General features: G+C 59.5%; 1 protein-coding gene across 4 annotated transcripts in view; it reads left to right on the top strand.

The window, feature by feature from the left end:
- Nucleotides 1-2,171: 2,171 nt before the first annotated feature.
- MGAT5B (alpha-1,6-mannosylglycoprotein 6-beta-N-acetylglucosaminyltransferase B) overlaps nt 2,172-23,769 on the top strand; it is a 72,055-nt gene continuing 50,457 nt past the window's right edge. For 2 of the 4 annotated variants that reach the window (XM_053892585.1, XM_019466080.2), the window contains exons 1-3: nt 2,172-2,869; nt 6,653-6,765; nt 14,589-14,736. In XM_053892585.1, the coding sequence (XP_053748560.1) occupies nt 2,802-2,869; nt 6,653-6,765; nt 14,589-14,736 (329 nt within the window). In that variant the 5' untranslated portion in view covers nt 2,172-2,801. Of the gene's footprint in view, nt 2,870-5,019; nt 5,183-6,652; nt 6,766-14,588; nt 14,737-23,769 lie in introns of all 4 variants that reach the window. The other 2 variants (XM_053892586.1, XM_053892587.1) reach the window with 2 other exon arrangements.

Raw genomic sequence — 23,769 nt, 5'->3', positions numbered from 1 at the left:
CCTCTCTCTGCCCTTTCCCCACTTGTGCTCTCTCTCTCTCTCTCAAAAAAAAAAAGAGCCTGATTGACAGCCGAGGAAACTGAGGCATGAAGAGGGTATATCTGAGGTTGCATGACCAGGAACTCGCAAACTTCCTCCTAAAGTCTACAACAGGCAGCAAGCAGGACCTTTCACACGGGTCTGTGCTGTAGGCAAGAGGCTGGCAGAGGGGGACAGTCTGAAAGGAGGCGGCCGGGTGGTGGGGCTCAGAGAGTGTCTTTGGCTGCCCCCCGCCTCCCTGCCTGGCCACAGCACGCTGTCAGATGGCAGCAAGCACTCTCCCCTGCCCGTCTCAAAGGCCACATGCGCGAGGGCAAGGCCCGGAGCCGGTGGGGAAGACCCTCTCCCACCTTGTGAGCCAAACCAGACATGGCTGTGCCCCTCCTCCCCTTCGGCCTGAAGTGCCAAAAGCCCGACCCCCAAACTTACATGAGAGGCGCACAGTTGGAAGGGCCCTTTCATTACTGAACGTGGATATGGCTTTTACCTTGCCATCCAGGGGTTAAATTCGTGCCTGGGTGTGTGGCAGGTGTGGGCCTGGCAGCGACCCGTGCCTTCAGATCGCTCTTGGGCCAGCCTGCCAGGATGCCCAAGTTTCCCCTCCGCCACTCCCCTGCAGGGAGGCACGGTCAGCATGTCCTTGTTCAATGCAAATTTGTTACCTAGCTGAAGTCACACATTAATCCGCCAACACCAATTCATCATTGGCTTTCACATTAGCAGAGAGCAAGGCGATGAGATAATGGAACACGGGGCAGGTGAATTTTTTTTTTTTTTTTTTTTTTTTTTTTTTTTTTTTTCAACGTTTTTTATTTATTTTTGGGACAGAGAGAGACAGAGCATGAACGGGGGAGGGGCAGAGAGAGAGGGAGACACAGAATCGGAAGCAGGCTCCAGGCTCCGAGCCATCAGCCCAGAGCCTGACGCGGGGCTCGAACTCACGGACCGCGAGATCGTGACCTGAGCTGAAGTCTGAAGTCGGACGCTTAACCGACTGCGCCACCCAGGCGCCCCGGGGCAGGTGAATTTTGATGAAGAAGGAGCAGGAAAAGCAGGAGCATGAGTCACTGCTGGTGAGAAATGGCTCAGAAGCGCGGCCGGCCGGGAGGTGCGCTGGCAAAGGGGATGGGGCCCCAGTTGGAGGGGACCGAGGCCGGGTGCGTGAGAATAAAGGTTTTTCTCCTCTTCTAAACCAGGCTGCAGAATCACTGCCAGGGATGGAAAGATTCAGGGTCATCCAGATCCTTCTAACGTGGCCCGAGGCCTTGGGCTCCTCCTGGCAGGTGCTTCCTTGTCTGTGCTGGGTCAAAGTCTGGTCTGGCAAGTGCTGTTTCTGCCTGAGTGCTTTGTCCGTTGCGGGCCTGGCTCTCGCGTCGCTGCACTGGCCTCCTGGGCCGGTAGAAGCCGCTGACCCACGCCTGTAGTGGCAAACACATCTCCAAAGTCGAGAAGTGGAGGGGGACGGGGTCGAGGGCACGTAAATGCTTTATCGAGTTGGAAAGCACCTTGGCCAATCTCAGGTCACTCTCATTTCATAGTGGAGAAGCCGAGGCTCTGAAGTGTCCCTGATCTGCCGGCGTCGGCCACTTGTTAACGGAGCGTGTGAGACAAGAGCCCGGGTCAACACCGCGCAGCCTGGCTTCTGGGCTCAGTGGATGGGCCTAAGCGCGAGAGGCGGAGTTTGAACTTAGCTCAGTAAGCAAAGGGGAGCCGCTGCAGTTTCTGACCAGAGAGGGCCAGAGGATGGGTGAGGGCTGCAAAGCGACATCAGAGGTGGTGTGAAGGGGCCAGGACAGCAGGCCACCGGGGGAGATAGGGGCAGGGGCGGCGACTCGAGGAAGGGCCCAGGCGCCGGAGGAAGTGGGGAGGGGAAGGGGGAGGGGGTCTTCTCCCAGCGCCGACCTTTTCTGTGCTCCGCAGGAGCCCAAGCGGGGCTGGTGGCTCGCGGGATGCTCCCGAAGGCCTGGCCGGGGAGGTGGCACAGCTGGTGAGGGGAGGCGCAGGGACCCCCGCCTCCCCTCCCACACCCGGCCCGGAGGGCGCGCTTCCGGGCCGCAGCCACGAGGTGGCGCCGGCGCGCCGAGGAAGCGCGGCGGCCGCTCCAGGGCCGCCCCAGCAGCGGCTCCTCCGCCTCCTCCGAGGAAACAATGCGGCGCCTCCCCGCGTAGCGCGGCGCGGGGCCGGACGCCGGACACCCGGGCGCGGGCAGCCGAGCGAGCGGGCGGCAGGGCGGGCGCGGGGCGCCCTCGCCGAGAGCCATGGGCGCGGCGCGGCGCGGGGCCGGGGAGCGGCGCGGCCCGGAGGCGCGGGGGGCCGGGACGCGGGCCCGGGGCCGCCTCTAGCCGGCACCGAGGGCGCGGGTCCGGGGATGAGGGCGCCCGCGGCGGGGAGCCCGTCTGCGCGCCGCGGCGCCGTCCCGCCCAGCGAGCGAGCCCCAGCAGGCAGACGCGCGGCCGGCGGTCGGGGAGCGCGCCGCCTCCCGGCCCTAAAAATGTGAAGCGGGGAGGGCGGAGACGCAGAGACGGCCCGGCTGGGCGCCCTCGCCGCCCTCCGGCAGCCGCGCCGCTCCCCTTCCCCGCCCGCCCAGGCCGCGGACCCCGAGCAGCGAAGCCGCCGAGCCCCCGCTCCTCCCCCTCCCTCCCGGCCTCGCTCAGACCCGGCTTCGGCCCGCCGCGGGTTCGCGGCCCGGACGCGGCGGGAGCAGGGCCCGGGACGGTGCGTCCGGCCTTGCCCGCGGCTCCTCGCCCAGACAAGTTTGAACAATGATCACAGTCAACCCGGATGGGAAGATAATGGTCAGAAGATGCCTGGTCACCCTGAGACCCTTTCGGTAAAGTTCTCTCCCGGCTGGCGCGGGGAGGTCTTTTTGTCCGAGGGGGCGCGGGGTAGGGGTGGGCGAGGTCGTTCCCCGCGAGGGTGCCCGTCCCAGTGGCAGAGGGCGGCGGTTCGTGTTTGTGATGGCCGGCGGGGCTGTAGAAGGGATGGGGCCGAGGTTCGGGTTCGGGTGGGGAGGGGCGTGTAATTCTGAGTCGTGTCCCGAGGTGGCGAGGACTCGGGGTGCGAGGGTGGGAACGGGGGCAGAGCGCACCCGGGTTGTGGCCCTGGGCCCGGGAAGTCGCCTCTGCCGGGGTGCCCCTTCCCCGCCCCTCAGGTTCCTTCCCACTTCTCAGACGGCCCCACCCCGGCGGCGAAGTTCTTGCGCGGTGCTGGGAGGGAGGCTTCCCCGCCCCGCGTGCGAGTCGAGCCCTGGGTCGAGTCGTCCACCTGTCCCACCGCTTTGCCCTCGTCTTCTGCTCGCGCTCCCGTTCTCGCGGCGGCGTGCGGGCCTGTCTCTAACGGGAGCTTCCCCGAGATGGAGCAAGGACACCCTCCCACCCCCCTTTCTGCTGGGAATTCGACCCTCCTTAGCGTCCGTGGAGAGTGGGTGGCAGGGGCGGCGCTGTGGAGCGCCGGGGCAGCGGGAGCCGGGACCTCTGGGAACGTGGAGGCAGGATAGAGGCGAAGACGGATCCTTTCACCCCAACCTCGGGGGGCCAAGTCTAGCTGGGGCCACGCGGGGCTGGCTGGGCTCTGTCGAACCCCTCCAGGCCCCTCCCCCCTCCCAGACCCCGGGCTCCTCTCCCTAGAGCCCGCGGAGCCCGCCTGCTGCTGGGGGTGGGGAGGAGACGCTAAGCGATGGGCGCCCAGCGGGGTCGGAGAGCCACCTTGCCCAGGGGGGCTGGGTGGCAGAGGGCGCCGAGGGAGCGGCGAGGGCGGGGCGGTGGTCGCACTCCGGATGCGGCCACAGGTTCGGTGTGGACGCGGCTCCTTTCCGCTGGGGCAGGAGCTGGGCAGGAAGAGGCGCAGGAGGGCTGTGGGAGGGTCGGGTTTTGAGCCCCTCCCCTCCGGGCCTTTGGCCGGAGTCCCCGCCCCTTCCAGCTGGTCTCCCTCCAGCCCCCAGACGGGGAGACCTTGGCTCAGGTGTCTCCGGCCTCCCCAGCACCTCCGGCCTCTGGACGGGCTGGGCCTGTAGTGTGGAGCTAGGCAGCCTGCCTTCCCGACAGCACGGCTCATGATGGACCGCCGATGTCTGGAGGATGCGGGAAGGGAGGATCGTAGAGTTGGTCCCAAGTGTAGGGCCTTGGGCAGGAGGCAGGGGGATGGCTTGACGCAAGGTTCGCGTGGGAAGCAGGGCGGGAAGTGGGCGTCCCTGGAAAGGACCTTACTCCTCCAGCGAAATCCTCGAAGGCCTGGCTGACACTGGCCGTTGAGAGGGTCCTCTCCCGGTCTCTGCCACCCCCTCCAGGTCGTCCCGCCCTCCAGGTCATGGGAAGGCCCGCCAACCGACCCGAGCTTTGGCTGGACGTTTTCTGGTGCAATTGGAGGCGGCTGCTGGAGCCAGCACCATGGACAGCGCCCACTCCCCAGAGCTCCTTCCCTGTGGGGTCCTGGCTCTTTCAGGCTTTTATCTGAAGCCAGGATTCAGAGGTGGTACTGCATAGACTCCCCTCCCTTCAAGTTCTGTTTATTCACCTAGGGTCTTCCTAGGCTACCCAGAGAGTCACAACCAGCAGTGGAATCTTCGTGTCCCCTTCAGATGGAGGGGGGCTGGCCTCTAACCACATCACCTCTACCTGTTAATTTTTTTTTTTTTTTTTTTTTTTTACCCGTTAATTTTTAAGGCCAGGCTGGGAGCCCTGCTCCCTTTAGTTTCCCCAGAGCCCCATTCTGTAGTTGCTCCTGGAATATCGTTTGAATGGATACACAGACGGACGAAACCATTTTTACTTGAATCCACCATCAATGGCCCTAGGATTGGGGTCTGGCAGAGAGAGATTCAGATGAGGTGTGTTTGGGGCGTCAGATTCTAGGCTAAAAGTTTAGATCCCTTTCTCATAGCAGGTTTGTTTGGGCCCTGGCTCTAAATACAACCCTGTAGCTGGGGAGGGGGGTTGAGGGAGCGGGAGACAATAGACTTGAGGAATCCGTCCTTGGCCTCAGGCCGGGAGACGATAGCTGATTCTTTCAGAATCTTCCTGGGTGTACAACCACCCGCCTCCTACACTGTTTCTCTGGCTGCTGTCCTGAGACCAGCCTGGCTTCATCTTGGGATCCCAGGGACCCATCCTCAAGCTTGGTGGAATGCAGTGAGGGTCCCTCAGAGGTGAGGGAGCAGTGTCTCGTGCTGGGTCGCCTGTCCTCCTGTCACCTCCTGGGGGAAGCCCCCAGGGCTTTCTCTGCTTTGGGGTTGTGCCCCCTCTCCAATTTAATCTCTAACAGCTTCATTTAAATATGGGGTGGGAATTTTGTTGTGCTTTTATTTTCTTCTGCAATTGTGTGTTTTCTTTAATGGGCCAAGTTTTAATTAAATACTGCTCTGCCAGCTTCAAATAATGAAGATTAAAATGCATAAAGCAAGTCTTGCATGGGGACGCACACAAATGTGGAGTTGAGGGTGGCGGGTGGAGGTGAGAGGGCTGGAGGTCTCTAGCACGACTTGTGGGGCTCCCTGTGGTGAGCCTGGCCCCATATAGGATGGGGTTCCTCGCCCTGACCAGAGCGGCGGGGGTCTCCGTTTTTAGCTCTGCCAGTTCTGCAAGTCCTCTGATACATTCGAGGTCCCCGAGAAGCTGCTACCTCTGGCCTCCCTGGGACTGTGCTGGTTAGCTCAGTTCTCCTGTTTGAGGCCCAGCACCTAGTACGGAAACGGCAGGAACGTGGGGCTCCCTGCTGTCCCCCTGGGGCTACCCCAGTGCCTGGCACCTGGGAACTAATCAACTATGTGTTGAAGGGACGAACAAGGGTCCTGTTTTGACCAGCTCTCCTGATCCGTGCAATAACGCGCTTCCCAGATGACACCCCGTGCTCAGGCATCCGCCTCCCTGATCGGTCAGTCCGGAAGCTGACGACTGCTATGCGCCTGCCCGGTGAAGATGTGGGTTGGGAGTAATCTGGGCCTGGAAGGTGGCCACATGGCCCTGGCCTTGTAGATCGTACCCTCTGGTAAGAATGGAGGCACACGCCACCCGCCTCGAACATGATAAGGAGGTGTTCAAGCCAGCTCATGACTGATTGCCTTGGCAAGACCTGTGTGCACAGTGCTGAGCTGAGCCCAGGTGATTGATGGGATCCAGGTGGGTTTTGTCTGGACCAATTACTTGCCCTCTGGCTGGCATCGGGTCCTGCTGTTTCCATCTATGCCCGTGCTTCTCAGACTTCAGCGCGTAGCAGGATTGCCTGGAGAGCTTGTTAAAACGTGTTGCTTGCACCACCCCCAGAGTGATTCAGTAAGCCTAGGATTGGAGCCCAAGACTTTGCATTTCTACCAATTCCAAGGTGATGCTGTTGCTGGCCTGGGGATCACACATTGAGCCTGCTTAGTGAGCCAGGCTCTGTCTGGAGTCTAGAACTTGCCGGATCTATGCCTGTATCACTGTCCCCCGGGGTTTTGCGTGAGGCTCGTGGCCAGCCCCTTGTAGTCCGCTTCTCTTTATTCTGCTGTGACAAGAGACCTGGCCAGGAGCTCAGCCCCGTTTCATCCTCACACCCTCACCCATTCATTTGTACAGAGCCCTTGCTGGGTAGGGGTGCACTCCGCCGACCTGTCTCTGACCCGCCCTGTCGCTCCCTGCAGGCTCTTTGTCCTGGGTATCGGCTTCTTCTCACTGTGCTTCCTGATGACGTCTTTGGGAGGCCAGCTCTCTGCCCGGCGCCCGGGGGACTCCCCCTTCACCATCCGCACAGAAGGTATCTCGGTGGGGAAAGGTGACTTGGAAATGGGTGCAGATGTTTGTGGGTTTGGGAGAAGGAGGCCTTTGAACCTAGCGAACTCAAGGGACTTTCTGGGTCTCCGTCCCAGGGATCCTGGCCACCTCGACTATGGATGTGTGCTTGGAAAGGGACCGTGGCTTGGGCCGCGTGACCTTGCACGCTGCTCTGGTGCCCCAGAGCTGTGATCATCAGGCTTCTTCTGGTGCAGACTCTCGGGCCAGGGAAGGGCCTTTGAGTCGGGGTCTCCCAGGCATCCGAAGGGGCTGCTTGAGTTGTTTCCTCAGTGTGTGTGTTGGGGGAGAGTGTTTCCGAATATGACGCTTGTCCCTTTGAGACACACATACTCTGTGCTTTTGACCCAGGCTGTGGCCACGGCTGAGGGGGTGGGAGGTGGGGGCCGGAGTCAGAGGGAAGACCCAGTCATGGCTCATGTGTCTTATCTCTGAACCCTTGGGACACAGTCCAGACCTTCGTGGCTCCTTGCCCACGTAATACATGTGAGGGAGTGGAACAGAGGTTCAGAGCATGGGCTTTGGGGACCAGATGGACCTGGTTTGTACCCTGGCTCGTTATCCCCCAGCTGCATACGATTGGCCATGGCACTTAGCACACCTACAGAGAAGGGAAGTCATGACCGTCTTCGGGGGCTGGACTGAATGAGCTCACAGCGTTGGGGGCATGACGGGGTCATGACCAGGAAGAACCCCCAAGGATGGCCCTCCTCCCCTCTCTTCCTACTCCAGGAAGAGCGGTGAACAGTGCAGAGTCTTGCTCAGTGTTTTTTAGAGGCTCTTTTGGTGACAGTGGGCAGGAGACACGCGGGTTAGTGGGGCAGCTGAGACACATGAGGCTTCTGGAACTATTCATCGGGCTGGCTGGGTAGGCGACTCTGCAGAGATGTCTGTTTGAAGTCCACTTTCTCGCCCCGCCTCCCCCCTCCCCGCCCCGGGGCTCAGCGATGTGGCTCCCCTGTTCCCACTGGCAAATATACCCTAAGTAGAATGGGCTGTCGTCCAGGGTGGATGCTCTCAGGGGCCCTGGTTAGGCCATCTGGTGTCTCATCATTAGATTTCTTCCTTTGGTTTCACATGTACGTCTTTATATTTGCAAAAACCCCTGGCAGGAATTTCACATTTATTAGTCACTCAAACCTGGATGTACATTAACGTGTCCCAGCTCTGGCTTGCAGAGACTTGCTTCGGTCTCCCCGAGCTCCTGTTGTCTCCTCTGATAAACGGGGATCATGCCTGCGCCCCCCAGGATGGCCACCGGGAGCATTAAGATAACACGTATGAAGGGGCTCTCGCAGCGTCTGGCACAAGGCGCATGCTCGCATCCGTGTTGACTGGACGTGCTCAGTCTGAGACAGTGCAGAACAGGTTGTCTAGGGAAGAGGGCCGAGGAGATGCTGGGATTTCTACACAGGAGATATACGTGTGAATAAGGGCTGGAAGACGGAAGGCGGGGCGGTTGTGAAGGCGCACTTGGGGGGAAGCTGGGGGGGGGGGCTATGAGGTCACTGGTGGGGAGGGGGGCGGATGAGTGTGAAGAGGTAGGTTGCACAGATGGCTGGTCAAGCTCCCTGGTTGCCACTCCTGGAGAGGGGGCGTGTCCGTCTGGGTGGCTGCGATAAGGGGCTTGAGGAAGTTGGGTCTCCAGAAAGGTCAGGGATCCAAGAAGGTGGCAGTTGGGGGCCGGGGGGGGGGGGGGAGGGAGGAGGGGCGTATGCCTGGGCTCTGGTCCCCCTGCTCGTCTCCCTGGCAAGGCATGGGTCCAGTGGCCCAGAGCACAAGGGGCTTGCGGGAGCCCTGCGGTGCTGTGCCTGCATTCTGCAGTTTTGCCTGCAGAGATGCTGGGAGTCCAGGGCCAGCCAGATCTGTGTCTTGGGGGTGGGTGGAGCCCTAGAGGGGAGAGGACTCGCCCAAGGTCACGCAGTTAGGTTAGAGGCATGTGTGTGTCTGCATGTGTTGTGTGTGTGCGCATTCAACTTTCTACTGGACTGTAGTGCCCCCAGACCGAATGCATCCATGCACCCAGCAGCCTAGATCAAGGAACAGAACGTGATCAGCCCCCGGAAGTGCCCTCCTGCCCCCTCCCGCGGATGACTGCCCCAGGGGTGTCAGGACCCTGACTTCTCCTAGCGCAGACGAGTTGTTCCTCTTCTTCGGACTGTCGGAGGGTGGAATTGCGTGGGGGTGGGGGTGGGGGGCGGATTCTGTGTGTGCCTCTTCCTCTCAAGACTCTGTTTGTGAGAGTCGCCCGTCTCCTGGTGTGTGGCTGTCGGCATTTGTCTTCACGGCTGTCGTGCAAATTCCATTGTGTGGATGCATCATATTATGCTTATCCAAAAAAAAAAAAAAAATCCTTGCATCGGTCAACAGAACCATCTGAGCCCAACTGGGGAAACAGTCTGTCCTCTCCCGGCTTGTCAAGCCTGTGAGGGCAGCGGGTCACCCCAGGACGAGGCTGGGGAGAGGTGGATGGAAGAAGGGTGTTCTCCACAAGGTGGGGGGGCTGACGGTAGCCTCGGTCGACGGTGGTCTCCCTGGGGAGGCTCCAGATACCCCCCTGGGCCAGTTTATATTTTGTGATAAAGTTTGCTATTTGGGGGATAAAAATCTCCTTCTATATGCTACGCACTCGTCTTAAGATCCTGGGGGAAGGAAGCTGGCGGGGAGCATGACTGGGAGAAGTGTAACCTAATTCCCTCTTGCTGCAAGGGGCTTGGGCCTTGGGGGGGGAGGCTTTTGGGCATGCGCCTCACCAAACCCCAGTCCCTCTTCCCTGCCTCCTGGCTCCACCTCCCCTGTCTTGTCCTCGGGAGGAACTTGCTCAAGGGGCCCCGATAGGAAGTTGTGTCCGAGGCCTCCCTCCCACTGTTGCTGCAGATTCCCTTCCTGCTCCCCGCACCCCCAGCCTGGGTTTGAACCTGGGGAACATCAGAGAAATATTTCCTTGTTCTGTGGCTGTCTCTGGCCTCCGACCACGGTGCTAGGGGGCTGTTTCTCTCAGAGGCTGGTAATAGATGGGGGGCCAGGGAGGTCTCTTCTACCTGACACGACGGGGGGGGGGGGGTTCCTCCCATTTCCAGGAACCAGCTAGAAAGCGTAGGGGTGGGGACAAGAAAGGACAAGGCTGGGGGGTGGGGACAAGGGAGGATGGGAGACAGACACAGAGAGTGTGGAGGAGGGAGCGGAGGGGGCCTGGTGGGAAATCGAGCACCTCTGTCTGTATCTCCTGGCTTCCCAGCTTTCCTTATTTATATGGAAATATGGAGACAACGCTGGGGCCTCACATTAAATACATTTCAATTTAGCCGACACCAAGAGCGGTGAGGTGACTCAGGGCAAGCCGTGGCAGGGGCTGCTCTGCTGACAGTCCCTGGGTGGGTGGTGGCAGTCAGGGGACTAGCTCCGTGCCCCGGAGCTCCTCCGCAAGTGGTGGGGAGCTGGCTGCCCAGGTCTCTGGAGCTTCTAGTCTGTGCCATTTGGAGACAAGAGGGGCCACCCTGAGTCCCCCAGGGGCTGGGGACGGTCTTGCAGTCTTGCTCTGGTCCGATGGAGGTAGCCTTACAGACCCATCGGAAAGGGGCCGTCTGTGTCCTTAGCCACGTCCCTCAGCCCTTGGGTCTTCTGGGGTTACCCTTTCTGTTGACATTTAAAAAAAAATTTTTTTAATGTTTATTTCTGAGACAGAGAGACAGAGCATGAGTGGGGGAGGGGTAGAGAGAGAGGGGGACACAGAATCTGAAGCAGGCTCCAGGCTCCGAGCTGCCAGCACAGAGCCCGACGCGAGGCTCGAACTCACAGACTGCGAGATCATGACCTGAGCCGAAGCCGGACGCTCAACCGACTGAGCCACCCAGGCGCCCCATCTGTTGACATTTTTTAAGAATTGGCTTAATCCTTCCTATGAAGGGCCATCCCGAACCCCACATATCTCTGAGGACTCTCTGGGGGGCTTACGTTTCCCTGGCCACCGCTTGCTCTGATCTCCTGCTTCTCCCCTCCTACGTCCTCGGTGTCCCCGGCATTGACCTAGAGGGAAGGGCATGCTTTCCCGGAAGCCCCTGCACAGAGGTGGGGGTAACGGCATGGGGGCTGTGACCACTGCTCAGCAGAGCAAGCAGATGGCAGTTTCCTCCTGCATCCCTGCAGCTGGTGCTTCCCCCACCCCTGCACGGGCGCTGCCCTGCGCCCCCTGCCCCCTGCCTCGTTCTCCCTCCTCCTCTCCCAGGCTGAGCCAGGAATCTCCAGTCTCCCTACTTGAATATGCAGGGTCATTTAGCTCTTTGTCCCTCTGCCCTGGGCATCTAGCCTCTGCTCTGGCCCCGAGCTCTCGCCCTAAGGGGATTCGGCCAACTTTGAGAGGAACGGTTCTTTCTTCTCCTATCACCCTCATCTCCAGACGCAATTAGGGGATGAGCCACAACGGCAGTCCCAGCCCATAGAACCTCAGGGTCCGGTAAGTCCAACGCCCTCATTTTATAGGAGGAGAAACTGAGGCCCAGAGAGGGAAAGTGGTGCACCTGTCGGTCCCGCACCCCTGCGGCTGGCGGCCGAGCGGGTGGAGTCCAGGCTTCGCGACTCCCACTCCGGCTTGCCCGAGGCCGCTGTCCTGCTCGGACTCTGCTTGGCTTTTGGGGTCACCGCATCTCTCAGTTATTGGCCCCAGCAGCTGTTTTGCAGCCTGCCCAGTGGGGCTAAGGGTGTGTCTGTGGGGAGGCTGTGTCCCTGCGGTTCCAGGGAGGGGCTCAGGCAGTGAGGAGGAGTGGAGGAAGCCTGGGATGGGCTCAGAGAGAGGGGCGGCAGTGTGACAGGGCCCGGGTGCCAGGCCCGAGGCCTTCCAGGGAGCACAGCACTGCTCCAGAAGCAGTGATATGGGCTCAGCATCGCCGGGGTGCCGCGTCTGCAGGAGATGAGCTGTTGCCCAGACTCTGTGGTCGGTCCAGTTGGGCCTGAGTGCTCTGGCCAGGTCATGGCTGGGGGAGAGGGGCTTGGTTAACGAGCTCTGACTGAGGGTGTCCCCAGCCGTGGTCTCATTCTCCTTTTTTCATCCCACACCTTTGGGGAAGAGGCCACCTGAGCCTGAGCTGTGAGCATCGGCTCATCAGGGCTGCCCCGGGAGGCCGTGCAGGTGGCGCACTGCACAACTCCAAGAGTGGTACTAAGCAGTGGCCAGATCAGATCATCTGCTGTTCCCCTATTTTTCTAGCTGAGATGATGGGAACCCCCCCCCCCCCCCCTTGTTTTACTCTGTGCTCCGGGCATCACGTGAAAGCCAGGTGTTACATTTAGATGATGGACTTGGGTGGGGGGTCTCAGGGATGAGAGCGATTTGAAAGACTAACCGTTGGCCCCGATTCTGCGGAGTTGAAAGAGAGAGGAAGCTATTTATATCTTCTTGGATTGATTGACTGGTTGAGTACTGAGTGAGTGGGGCGGGGCGGAGCGGTGGGAGAAACTGGCTTCACCTCACGCGATGGTGAAATCTCCTAATCCCAACTGGTTTGTTAAAAATCTACCCAGTCTTTCCAAGGGGGGGAATGTGGGAAGACTTCTAGCTATTTCAGCTGCTGGTGCGGGAATGGAGACGGGGTGGAGACAGTGCGTCTTTACTTCCTTCCTCTAGATGTGCATTTTCTCCAACACCGTCCCGCCGCTGTTGCTCTTGGGTAACTGTGTGTGTGTGTGTGTGTGTGTGTGTGTGTGTGTGCGTGCGCGTGCTTTGGAGCCCGGGACCCTGGCTTCTTTAAGGAAACTGCCGCTCTGCCTTGCTGGGGACTTGGTGGCCAGCTGGCACTTCCTTCCATAACACGTGAATGAGCCCTCCCCGGCTCCTGGTGGCCTCCCTTCTGACCTCAGGTGGGCTCAGCTTCCAGGGGACCCCAGCCAGGAGGTGACTTAGTGAGAGAAAGTGGTAGCAGCCACTGGGCCAGGCCAGGCCCCAGAGCCAGGGGACACGGGGGACAATCCAAGCAGAAACGTCACAAGCAGCCTTGGTGACACGAAGCCTTCCTTGCCGCACCCCCCCCCCCCCAGCTCAGTCCTATGCCTGGAACAGAGAACAGCCCCCTCCTGTCTCCCCTCTTCTCCCCACCTCTGCCCCCCACTTCCTAGAGGCCTGCCATGCTCTCTGCTGCCCCCTCTTGGCACTGTGACATCGGATTATTGTTCCTTGGGTCGGGGACACAGAGGCCAATAGTGTTGCCATGACTCACCCTTGGCCACACGGCCACATCGGGGATTGGTGGCAGGGGCGGGCGAGAGCCCCTCTGAGCTCACTGAGCCCCAGTGCCGCTGGTCCCCCGCCCCCCGGCCCTCACAATGCCCATGCACACGGGCAGACTGGCAGCGTCCGGTGACTGTGGTTCTTTGCCGGGGGCTTCCTACCGTCGCTGGAGCTGGCTGTGCCACCCACGACAGGTGGAGAGTAGCAGAGCCGGGCTGTCCCTGGGAGCAGCCCTCAAGAGTGACTGCAGGAGATGTTGAGCGCATACCCTGGCTCCCTCACGGCCCCCCTACCCCCAGAGGACAACTCTGGGGGCAGGCTTTGCACCTGCTGGTTTCCCCAGTTTGGTGTCTCGCCCTCTCTGGGCTGCCTCCCCTTCCCTGTGTCATCTCCTCGCTCCCTGACCGGGGTTTCCTTCACCTCTCAAATAAAAGCCTCGCCCTTAAACTCTGGTCTTGGGCTTTGCTTCCGGAGAACCCGACCTAAGACCCTCCTATCCCCACCCCTGGAAACCCCGGGAAGCATTCAGGTCTCCATAACAGGGCTCATTTGCTGTGAGAGGTTCAGAGCCTGGCCCCGGGGAATCTCACGGAGCCAAGCTGGGGATTGTGGCGCCTGGAACCAAGTACCTGTGGACCGTTTGGAGGGGCTGTTAACACCTCCATGTGATTTGGTTGAAAAGGGAGGCAGGGACCTCTCTCCCACCCTGGCATGTGTGACACGATGATCGGGAATAATTAGGAAATCGTGGAGAATCTGGGCTGGTTAGTGAATGGCATCTCGGTTGAAGCCCCTTGCTTCTAGCTAATTTTACTCTTCACGAGGTCTCTCTTGCCCCTCAGTCCAGGAGTTGATCTTTGGGAATCCAACGGCCAACTGAGAGTCAGGACGAGTTCACGATGGTTTTCTATGCTGGGGTCCGGGGGAGTGGGGTGGGGAAGGGGTCTGGCCGGGCCCAGAGGCTGGCAGGAGAGCAACAGCGCCCCGAGCTCCTTGAACGTGGTTCACAACCTCTCCTGTGTATGCACACCACGTGGGTGGCCAGCAGCCTGCAGACCCCTGGGCCCCACACCCTACAGATGTGAATCGGCAGACGGTGACTAGGGCCTGAGAATCCGGATTTTAACAACCTGGCCAGGAGAGTCAGGTGCGGAGTGGGTGATTGACCACATTTTTGGAAGCCCTGATCCAGAAATCCTGTCTGGACCTTAGTGCTGGGGGACCCTGGGGTTCCTGCTCCCCCAACCGGCCCTTTCCCGTCTCCGCACAGACCTGAGATTATGTCTAAAGCTCCATTTTGCAGGCGACAAAACGGAGGTCCAGAGAGGTTAAGATGATCTCAGTGTCACCCAATTGGTAGAGAGCAGGTTGGCCCCAGGCTCTGTACCCCAACACAACAAAGCTGGGGGGGGATCTCCTGTCCTGCAGGGGTGAGGGGTGGGGTGGGCTCACTCTCCTGACCCCTCCTTGGTCTGGGAGAGTGGGAGCGGGACTGGAGTCTGAGCAGCCAGGTTCGGGGGGCCCCCGGGCTGCGGCTGAGCCTGACTGTGCCCGTGGGCTGTCTGTAGTGTTGGGCGGGCCGGAGTCCCGCGGCGTCCTGCGCAAGATGAGCGATTTGTTGGAGCTGATGGCGAAGCGAATGGACGCGCTGGCCAGACTGGAGAACGGCAGTGAGCTGCACCGGGCTTCTGGCGACGGGCACTTTGCTGCGGACAGGTAAGGGGTCCCCGCAGGGAGAGTGGCACTTGGAGTGGGGGAGGGGCAGGGCGGGGGTGGGGGTGGGGGGGAGGGGAGGGACAGCAGGGGACGACTGCCATGCAGCCTCCAAATGCTCTCCCAGAGCTGGGGGTGGGGGGGCGCTATCGGTCAGCCCCCTTTCTGCTAATGGAGAAAAGAAATACGGAAGCCGCACAAGAATAACACCCCAGAGCGCGTTTCCACCACCAGATTCAGCGGCTGTTAACGTCTTGCCATGTTGGTGGCCTGACTCCCTCTTGTCCCTTCTTAATAAGGACCAGAGATGAAGGCCGGGGGGCGCTTTACCTCCTTCCCGGTGGAGACAGGTGCCTTCCCGAGTTAGGCATCAGTGGCTCCCGGCGCATGCGTGTTGTATAAGCACACGCTGGGAACGCGCGGTGTGTGGGGTTCACGGGCATCCCACAGGTGCATTTCCTGCACCTGCTTTTTTCACTCGACACGGCACTTTTGAGCTCTGTCCCCGCTGACGGTCGTGCGGGGGTGGGATGGCCCCGGTGGTTACCCGTCCTCCACCGATGGGCCCGGGTCATTTTTTGCCAAAAAGGATTTCTTGGTTTATTCGTTCTAAATGTTTCCCTCCCGAGTCCAGAATATCCAAACATCTCCAAGAGTCTGGGCCACAGTCCCATGGGCCTCAGCAGCGGGCCCCCCACACCAAATGGTGTCTTGGGTGTTTAAGCGACCGGAATCCCAGAGAATGAGGAAGCGCGGAGTCAGGGCCCTCGGACTGGGCTGTGGAGGGAGGGGCTTGCAGCCCCCCCCCCACCCCCCATCCCAGGGAGACGGGCTCCGCCTGATCTCTTTCCAACACTGGGGTCCCTTGTGACGTGGATTTGTGCAATGTGTTCTAACTGCTAAAAAGTAAGTTTGAACCCGGCACTCAACACGATTTAGGAAAAGCTATGCCTTGGCCCGTGTGATTTGCTAAGAATGTTCTACGGCTGAAAAACCCAGCGGAAATCCACGCTTCTAGACAACGTGTAGGAAAGACGTACCTCAGCCAGCACGTGGGAGGTAAAGGCCGAGGCTCCGGGCACCTGCTGTTTGGAGTTTCGCAGAGTCAAAGTTCAAGTGTCGGCGGCCGGTCCTGGTCATTGTGGGGCCCCGGCCGGCCGGGGGAGGGGGCGTGTGGCACGGACCCCTCCTCTGGAGCCGCGTGGGGTCCGCTGACATAGCCTGTGCGGGCCGGGCTGCCGGTCACGGGACACACCTCACACGGGCCCCGCTGACTGAGCGTCCTGACAGCCGGTCGGGTCCAACCCCAACGGTCATCAGTTCTACCCCCGCTTCGTGGGTGCTTTAATCTCTGCCGCGTCGAGGAGGGAACTGAGGTGCAGAGAAGTTCCAGAACTCACCCGAAGTTGCCCAGCAGCTGAGGGGCCGGGCCCGGCTCTGGACCGAGGCCAGCTAACTCCGGAGCTCACGTTTCTAACCCCTGTGCCCTTGGTGGCCGCTTACTGAACGTGTGGCTGCGTGGGGGTTAGTTTTTATTCCTTTGCAAGACTTCGCATCAATTAATTTACAGCTCAGGGGGAGAATATCCTTCACTAGATCTTTGCCTTGATTTTTTTTGGGGGGGGGGGTTGGGACATGGGCAGTCCTGGAACCTGGTTGTGTGAGGAACCGGCCACAGTGCCTGGCTCCTGAGTCGGCTGCCTGGCTGGGTGCGGGGTGCCTGGTTAGACGCTCTCTCACCATCCCGGGATGAGCGCCTGACAGAACAAACTAGACAGATCCTCTCAGGAAATATATTTTGGACCCACTAAGCACCAGGCTACTGGTGCTGGCGACGCGGTGATGAGCTTGTCCTCACTCCTGTGGAGGAGACAGGCAGTAACTGAGAAAAAGAGGTAAATGAGATAATGTCAGATGTCGATACGTGCTCTGAAGGGTTTGGGGTGGGTGTCCAGGAAGCTACTGTTCACACAGGGCAGTCTGGGAGGGCCTTTCTGAGTTGGTGATATTTCAGCTTGATTCTGAACAACAGGAAGGAGCCAGCCGCGCGAGGAGCGGGGAGTAGAGGATTTGAAGAAGCGAGAGGAACAAGTGCAAAGGCCCTGGGGTAGGATAAGCTTTAGTGTGTTGGAGGAAAAGAACCAATGGGAAAGGCAACATGGCGGAGGGTGGTGAGGGATAGGACAGGCTGACAGGGCAGGTGGCGCAGGGCTTTGTCAGCCGTGGTGAGTATTGAGGACACGATTCTAAGAGGCGTGGGAGTTTGCTAGAGGGCTCACACAGAGGGGGTGATAGGAGCTGGCTTTGTTGGTTTTTTTTTAAGGATAGCTCTAACTGCTGTGTGGAAAAGGGAAGCAGGGGAGCTGGTGGCAGAAATGGGGGGAGGGAGGCAAAGGTGTTGGGCTCCCATGGCGTTCCTTCCCTCTGGGGCATGAGATCATTTTCTTCTGCATGTACATGGCGTCCATCGTCCGTCCATCGTCCCTCTAATCCAACCCCTCACCCCCCGCTGTCTCCTCCTTGCTCCTCTCCTGCCTGCCCCCAGCTCTGCGGCCGCCCCTCCGGGCTGTCTGTCGGGCTGTCCACAGGTCACCAGGGCGAGGGCAGAGGACGCTGTCGCCTCTCCACTGAGCACCCAGCTGTGGGCGACAGAGCAGAGGGGCAGCTGGCCTGCCTTTTTGGACGCTGGGGGGGCGGTGGGGGTGGGGAGAGCTATCGTCAGCGGCTCCATGCCTCTCTGGTTTCTTCCTGTCCTGGCCTCTCCCTCCCTCCCTCCCCTGCCCTGCCTCAGGGAGGAGGGGGAGTCCGCGCCACCTCCTAGCTCCCTCCCATCCCGGGGAAGTAGCAACAATCCATCAAGACCAGCAGAGCCCATCAAACCCCATAGGCAGAGCCGTAAATTTCAGGGACATTGTTGTTTCTTGTTTCAGGGAGAGAAATGGGCGTGTCCAGGGCACGCAGTGTGTCTGTGTGGGGGGGGGGGGGGGGTTGCTGGCTCACACCTCCCGCGTGCACAGACACTCCAGCCCCCCGCCCACCTTGACCCCCCCGGGGCTGACCTGGCTGCTGCTGTGCTTCCAGCAGACTCTGTTCCCCTGTGCTTGGATTCCCCCTCAAAATGCTCAAATTTGCCTCAAAATGATCTGTGGCCTTCACTACCTCCTCTGTCCTCCTCCTGCCCTGCCCTGCCGGAAGCTTCTGGACTGTTGCCTCCCCCCCCGCCCCGTGGTTGGCATGTCCTCTGGGAAAGCAAATTTGCTTTTTTAGCCTAGGAAAACCTAATTAGGGGTTATTTGCAGCTTTGCTGCAAATGGCATCATATTATGTACCCTAAAGCCAAACAGTAATGATCTCTGAATTTCCCATAAGGCTTCTCTACAGCAGCAAAGACGGCCAACGTTTCAGGCTGTCTTCTTCGTTCGAGTCAAGCATGAGTCCGTAGCTGCCGGGCGCTTACTGTGTGTGGAGTCTCGGCCGGGGTTTCCGGAATGGGTGGAGAGGACACGGGGGGACCCGGGGTGGAGCCCTGTTCTCCAAGAGCAGCACGTGGACCCTGCTGGGGAGGGGGATCCCGCACCTGGCCCGGGGCACAGCTGGAGAGTCACGACAGCAGGTCTCTGTTGGAAGTTACAGTAGCTCACGCCCCGCAGGGAGGGTCTGAATCCTGGCTGCCGACTGTCGTGTGACTTCTCCGAGCCCCGCTGTCCTCATCTGGTGGGGAGAGATAACAGCAGAGGGTTAACATCTAGAGGACCTGGTGAGTGAGGGGAGCAAACCCCAAACTTGATGGCTGTGGAAACGGTCTGCAGACTCTAGACGCCCCAGTTTATGTCTTCAGTCTCAAATACCCACCTGCCCACCTACCTGGGGGTCCCAGGAATGACTCAAATGCGGTGTCTCCTGGGTACACCCGAGCCCCCCATCTCCCCAGCCCTCCCGACCCCAGGCCATGCCAGCCCCACTGTTTCCATTGCCCGGACCCCCAACCTTGGAGTCGGCCTTGACCCTTCTCCCTCTCACTTGTATCCAGTCCGTGAGCAAATTGTCTCCACCTTCAGAATGTGCCCAGAATCCCACCTCTCCCCACGGCCGCCACCCGTGTCCCCGTCCCCCCACTGATTCCCAGCTCAGCAACCAGAGAGATTATTTTAAAATACCAATTCAGGGGTGCCTGGCTGGGTCATTCGGTAAAGCATGCGACTCTTGATCTCAAGGTCTTGAATTCAAGCTCCGTATTGGGCATGGAGCTAACCTAAAAAAAAAAAAATACCGGGGCGCCTGGGTGGCGCAGTCGGCTGAGCGTCCGACTTCAGCCAGGTCACGATCTCACGGTCCGCGAGTTCGAGCCCTGCGTCGGGCTCTGTGCTGACAGCTCGGAGCCTGGAGCCTGTTTCGGATTCTGTGTCTCCCTCTCTCTCTGCCCCTCCCCTGCTCATGCTCTGTCTCTCTCTCTCTCTCTCAAAAATAAATAAACATTCAAAAAAAATTTTTTTTAAATACCAATTTGGTCAGGTGCCTCCTCCTGCATGGCTCCCTATCATACCCAGTGGCCTGTGACCCCCGTGTACCCAGCCCTGTTGTGTGTCTGGCTCACTTCTCCTGCTATCTTCCGTTTCACTCTCTGGGCTTTAGCCCACCAACCTCTCCGCTGTTCCTGTAGCACAGTGGTCGCCCTCTGGCCACAGGGCCTTTGCACAGGCCGTTCCCTCTGCCTGGAATGATGCTCTTTCCTCAGATCCAGCCAAGTGAGTCAGTTTTCTTACTCTCACGGTTTCCTCTGGTTTTTGCTTAAATGTCACCAGTGAGTCTTTCCCCGAGGACCTATGTCAAGCTGCACCCACTCTCCTGGACTCCCCACCCCTCTTCACTTATCACCCCCTCGCCCTGTGTATTTCCATGATTTGTTTGTGTATGTCCGTCTCCCGAGCTGGAATGTATGCTCTGTGAGGGCAGGGGTTTTGCCTGTTTGACTTCTGGATCCAAGAGTTCAGTAAGTGCCTGCTGAAGAAAGGAAGGATGGGGTGCCTGGGTGGCTCGGTCGGTTGGGCGTCCGATTCAGCTCGGGTCATGATCTCACGGGTCGCGGGTTCGAGCCCCACGTCGGGCTCCGTGCTGACAGCTCGGGGCCTGGAGCCTGTTTCCGATTCTGTGTCTCCCTCTCTCTCTGCCCCTCCCCCGCTCAAGCTCTGTCTCTGTCTCTCTCAAAAATAAATAAACATTAAAAAAAAAAAAGAAAGGAAACAAGGAAGGGAGGAAGGAGGAAGGGAAGACAGGTAGTTTGGGTGCCCTTGGGAGCTCTGTTAAATGTGAACCTGGCACGTGTGGCATCACAGGGAGACAGAAGCCACGTGCGCTGCGGCCATCCCCGTCCCAGACGACTTCCCGTTCTGTACACGGAGGAGGCTGGCCCACGTGGGGGTGCCTAGTTGCTGTCCTGTGGCGTCTGGGAGCAGGAGCCGCTTGAACCCCGGGGGCCGCCGGCCACCGTGTGAGTGTAGAACCCTAAACGTGGTCACGGCCCTGGACCTGGTGGTTTCGTGCTGGGAATCCGTCTTAGGAGAAGCATCTTAACTTAGAAACGCGTTTGTGAACACGTTGGTCGCGGACGCCTTTGTTATAGCGTCAAAAAGTGTGAGCAACGGGGCACCTGGCTGGCCCGGGCAGTGGGGTATCCGACGCTTGATCTCGGGGTCGTGCGTTCGAGCCCCGTGTTGGGTGTGGAGAGATTACTTAAAATAAAATAAAGTCTAAAAAAAAAAAAAAAAAAGATGTTTGAGCAACGCTTGAAATGTCCACCAGCAAGGAAACGGCGCCCAGACTATGGTGACTCGGTGGGGCTCATGCCGTCCTCAAATAGGACGTGGACGGGGACCTGCGGGGATTTCAGTGACAAGGGACACTGTGAAAAGAGCAGGTTCTGTAATTATAAACAGAGTTGGATTAGAAGTTAAACAGTGCGGCAGGGATGACCGAAAGGAGGTGTGTCGAGATTCTTGTCTGGGTAAGGAGAGGAGGGTTTTTCCATTTAAAAAAAAAAAGAGAGGGGCGCCTGGGGGACTCAGTCCGACTTCGGCTCAGGTCATGATCTCACAGTTCGTGGGTTCGAGCCCTGCATCGGGCTCTGTGCTGATGGCTCAGAGCCTGGAGCCTGCTTCGGATTCTGTGTCTCCCTCTCTCTCTGCCCCTCCCCCGTTCAGGCTCTGTCTCTCTGTCTCAAAAATAAATAAACATTAAAAAAAAAAAAGAGAAACTCGAAAATGCTCCTAGATGCTGTTGGCCACCTGCGTGCCAGCAAAGCCTGTGGCCTGAGCCAAGAGGCCTACGTGGGAGGGTGGGGAGCGGGGCAGGGGGCACGTAACCTGGGAAGACCACTTTGGGGGCTGCTTTTATTTATTTTTTATTTTTTTATTTTTTTTTGGTGGGGGGCTGCTTTTAAAGGCATGCCTCAATCATGTCCCACCCTGTGCGGGGCCCCTCCCTAACAGGACAGCCTCCCTGTGGAGATCGGGGTGGGGGTGGGGGCGCTTGTCTGACCCCAGGGCTGGAGAGAGGCCCGGCTGGTGGGGAGGGACCGGCAGCTGGGTGACAAGGGCAGTCAGGCTTCCAGGGCGGAAACCTAGCAAATACGAGGATAAGTGTGAATAGGTCAATCATCCTAACAAAGAGATTCTCAACATCCAACTGTATGCTGTTTGTAAGACAGGCGAGATACACCTGTACAGTAGGGTCTCCATGTGTCTTCAACAAAATATACACGTGAGATATAAAAAAAAAAAAAAAAATCCCCGGGGGAAAGCCAGGCCTGGGGTGTGGGGGTGGGAGCTGGAGTCTGGCTCCTGTGTCCCCGAGGCCAGCTTTGCCACCCTGCTTTGCCCCGCTCATGGGGCACTGACCCCTTCCCCACGTGCTAAAACCGCACGATGCCCGACTCCGGCTCTGTTCCCGTCAGTAGTGGGGAGGTCATCCGTCTGTCTGTCTGTCTATTGCTCTAATATAAATCTATGTGGATGGATGTGTCTGTGTATTTCTTGGTGCAAGAGAGAATGCTCTCTGCTCTTGCTTAGGACGGGGCTAGAAGATCCTGGGTCAAGTTCAGAGCCCTCCCCACAGCATCAGGGGCTCTGGACGGGGGTGAAGGGGGCCAAAGACGTGGAGGAGGAGAGCGGTAAAGTTGTAGGGAAGGCTGGACACTTTCCGTCCCGTGTGGTATGTGTGAGAGGGGGACAGACAGGGAGGGAGCCAGCCGCAGAGAGAACGCGTCTCCCCGTCCACGACGCTCGTGTTTCTGGCCGAACGTGTCTGTCTCTCTCGGCCGGCGTGTCTGTGGGCACCTGTGGGCTGAGTCTCGGTGTTTTAAAAGGAAAGCGACCGGTTTCGTAATAAAATAACAACTCCCAGCAAGCACGCTGGCCAGCTGTGCGGGAATCGATACCCTGTTAATTGAAGGCAACCCTCATAAATCATGGGAGGAACATGAAATTCAACCTCCTTCCCTAGGCGTCCAGGAGAGCTTGTTCAAGGGGCCAGGGAATGAGGGTGGCTCAGGGGCCGAGAGGAGGGGCTGGGGCCTCAAGGGGGCCTCTCGGGGGGATGTGGCCTGAAGCCAGCAGATGACTGGAGCCCAGCCAGCCTGGCCGGCCAAAGGGACAGATAAGTGGCATCTGTGTCCTGGCCCTGTGATGACTGGCTGTGGTGTTCGCTGCCTCTCTGGGGGGGCCGGGGGGGGTGCTGGAGCAGTGGCCGGGGGCTGGCCTGTCCAGGAGGCCACCTGTGCTCTGGTGGAGGGGTTGGCGGTCCGCCTGTGGGTGCGAGGTGAGGGGTGCTCAGGCAGGAGAGCCAGAATACCGTGGATACTGGAGTATTGTCCCAGTGGCTCCCCGGGGCTGGGGAGCAGGGTGACCAGGGGCCCGGCTTGGCCTTCTTTCCCTTTTCAGGTAAGAAACCGTGGGCCGCATGCCTGTCGCTTCCTGGTTGTGCAGAAATCACACAGGCCCGTGTCCTGAGCTCCGGGCGTGCTTTCGTGTTTTGCAGACGCAGTGGGAAGGAGCAAGGGCCGGCAGAGAGGGCCACGGCCTGAGTCCCTGCCCTGTCCCCAGCCTGCATGCCACCTCAAGGACGTCGTCGTTGTGGTTTTGTCTTTTCCCGGTCAGTTTCCCTTCCATAAAGTAAGGGGCGAGGCCGGCAGGGCTCTGGGGTCCTCTCCGGCTAATTTGGGAATGCCGATTCCCAGACCCAGGCAGGCCCTCAGGGCCCTCGTGTGCCAACGAAGGCAGTGTGATGGGTTTGGGCACCCCGAGGGGGCAGCTCCACCAGGCAGGGCAGGTAAGAGCTCCTAGAGTGGGCGGGGGGGGGGGGGGCATCTCTTAGCCCTTTTCCGTGGGGTAGGGGCAGCGGTGGCCTCCTCAGAAGCTTGCCCGCGGATCCTGGGACGTGCTTTCCCCTTCCCACCTCTGCCCTGCCTGCTGTCTACAGACTTTGTGTCTCAGGCTGGCTCAGGCCCCCTTGGGCCCCTTTGCTGGGAGAGGGAGGTCGGGGGCCTCTTCTAGCCAACACCAGCCTGGGGTGGCCCTCCGCCCTGAGGGCTGAGTCCTGCTGTCCAGTGGACTTTGATGGAGAGCTGGCTGAAGCAACAGTAATAATAGTTAATGAAGATAATAAATAATAATAGCAGCCTCTCTCTGTTGGGTACTTATTATGTACTTTGACTTGACCAGTGGCCCAGTGAGGAAGGTTCTATCCAGGTCTGTGATTCGCAGATGAGGGCCCCGGGCTCGGGCAAGGAAGGGCCTGGCCCAGATCGTAGACCGGGAGGGGGCGGTGCCCGGCCTGCGTTGTCTGCCCAGCCCTGTGGTCCTGAGACTACCACGTGCCTGCCACATTTGGAGACAGGGGGCGGGACGTGAAAAGGTCCTGTGGTTCTTCGTGGAGCGTCTGCCCAGCTGGGAGGGACGGTAGGACCCAGCTGACCTGAGGGCCTGCTGGCCCTAAGAGCTTTCCTCTTTTCTGCCCCTGCCCGGCACCCACAGCTTACAGGTT

The sequence above is a fragment of the Panthera pardus genome, unplaced genomic scaffold, assembly GCF_024362965.1.
Source record: "Panthera pardus isolate Hobbes unplaced genomic scaffold, ASM2436296v1 HiC_scaffold_3, whole genome shotgun sequence".
NCBI classification, from domain to species: domain Eukaryota; kingdom Metazoa; phylum Chordata; class Mammalia; order Carnivora; family Felidae; genus Panthera; species Panthera pardus.
Note: the sequence above shows the minus strand (reverse complement) of the source record. Positions and strands in the feature narration are given on the sequence as shown.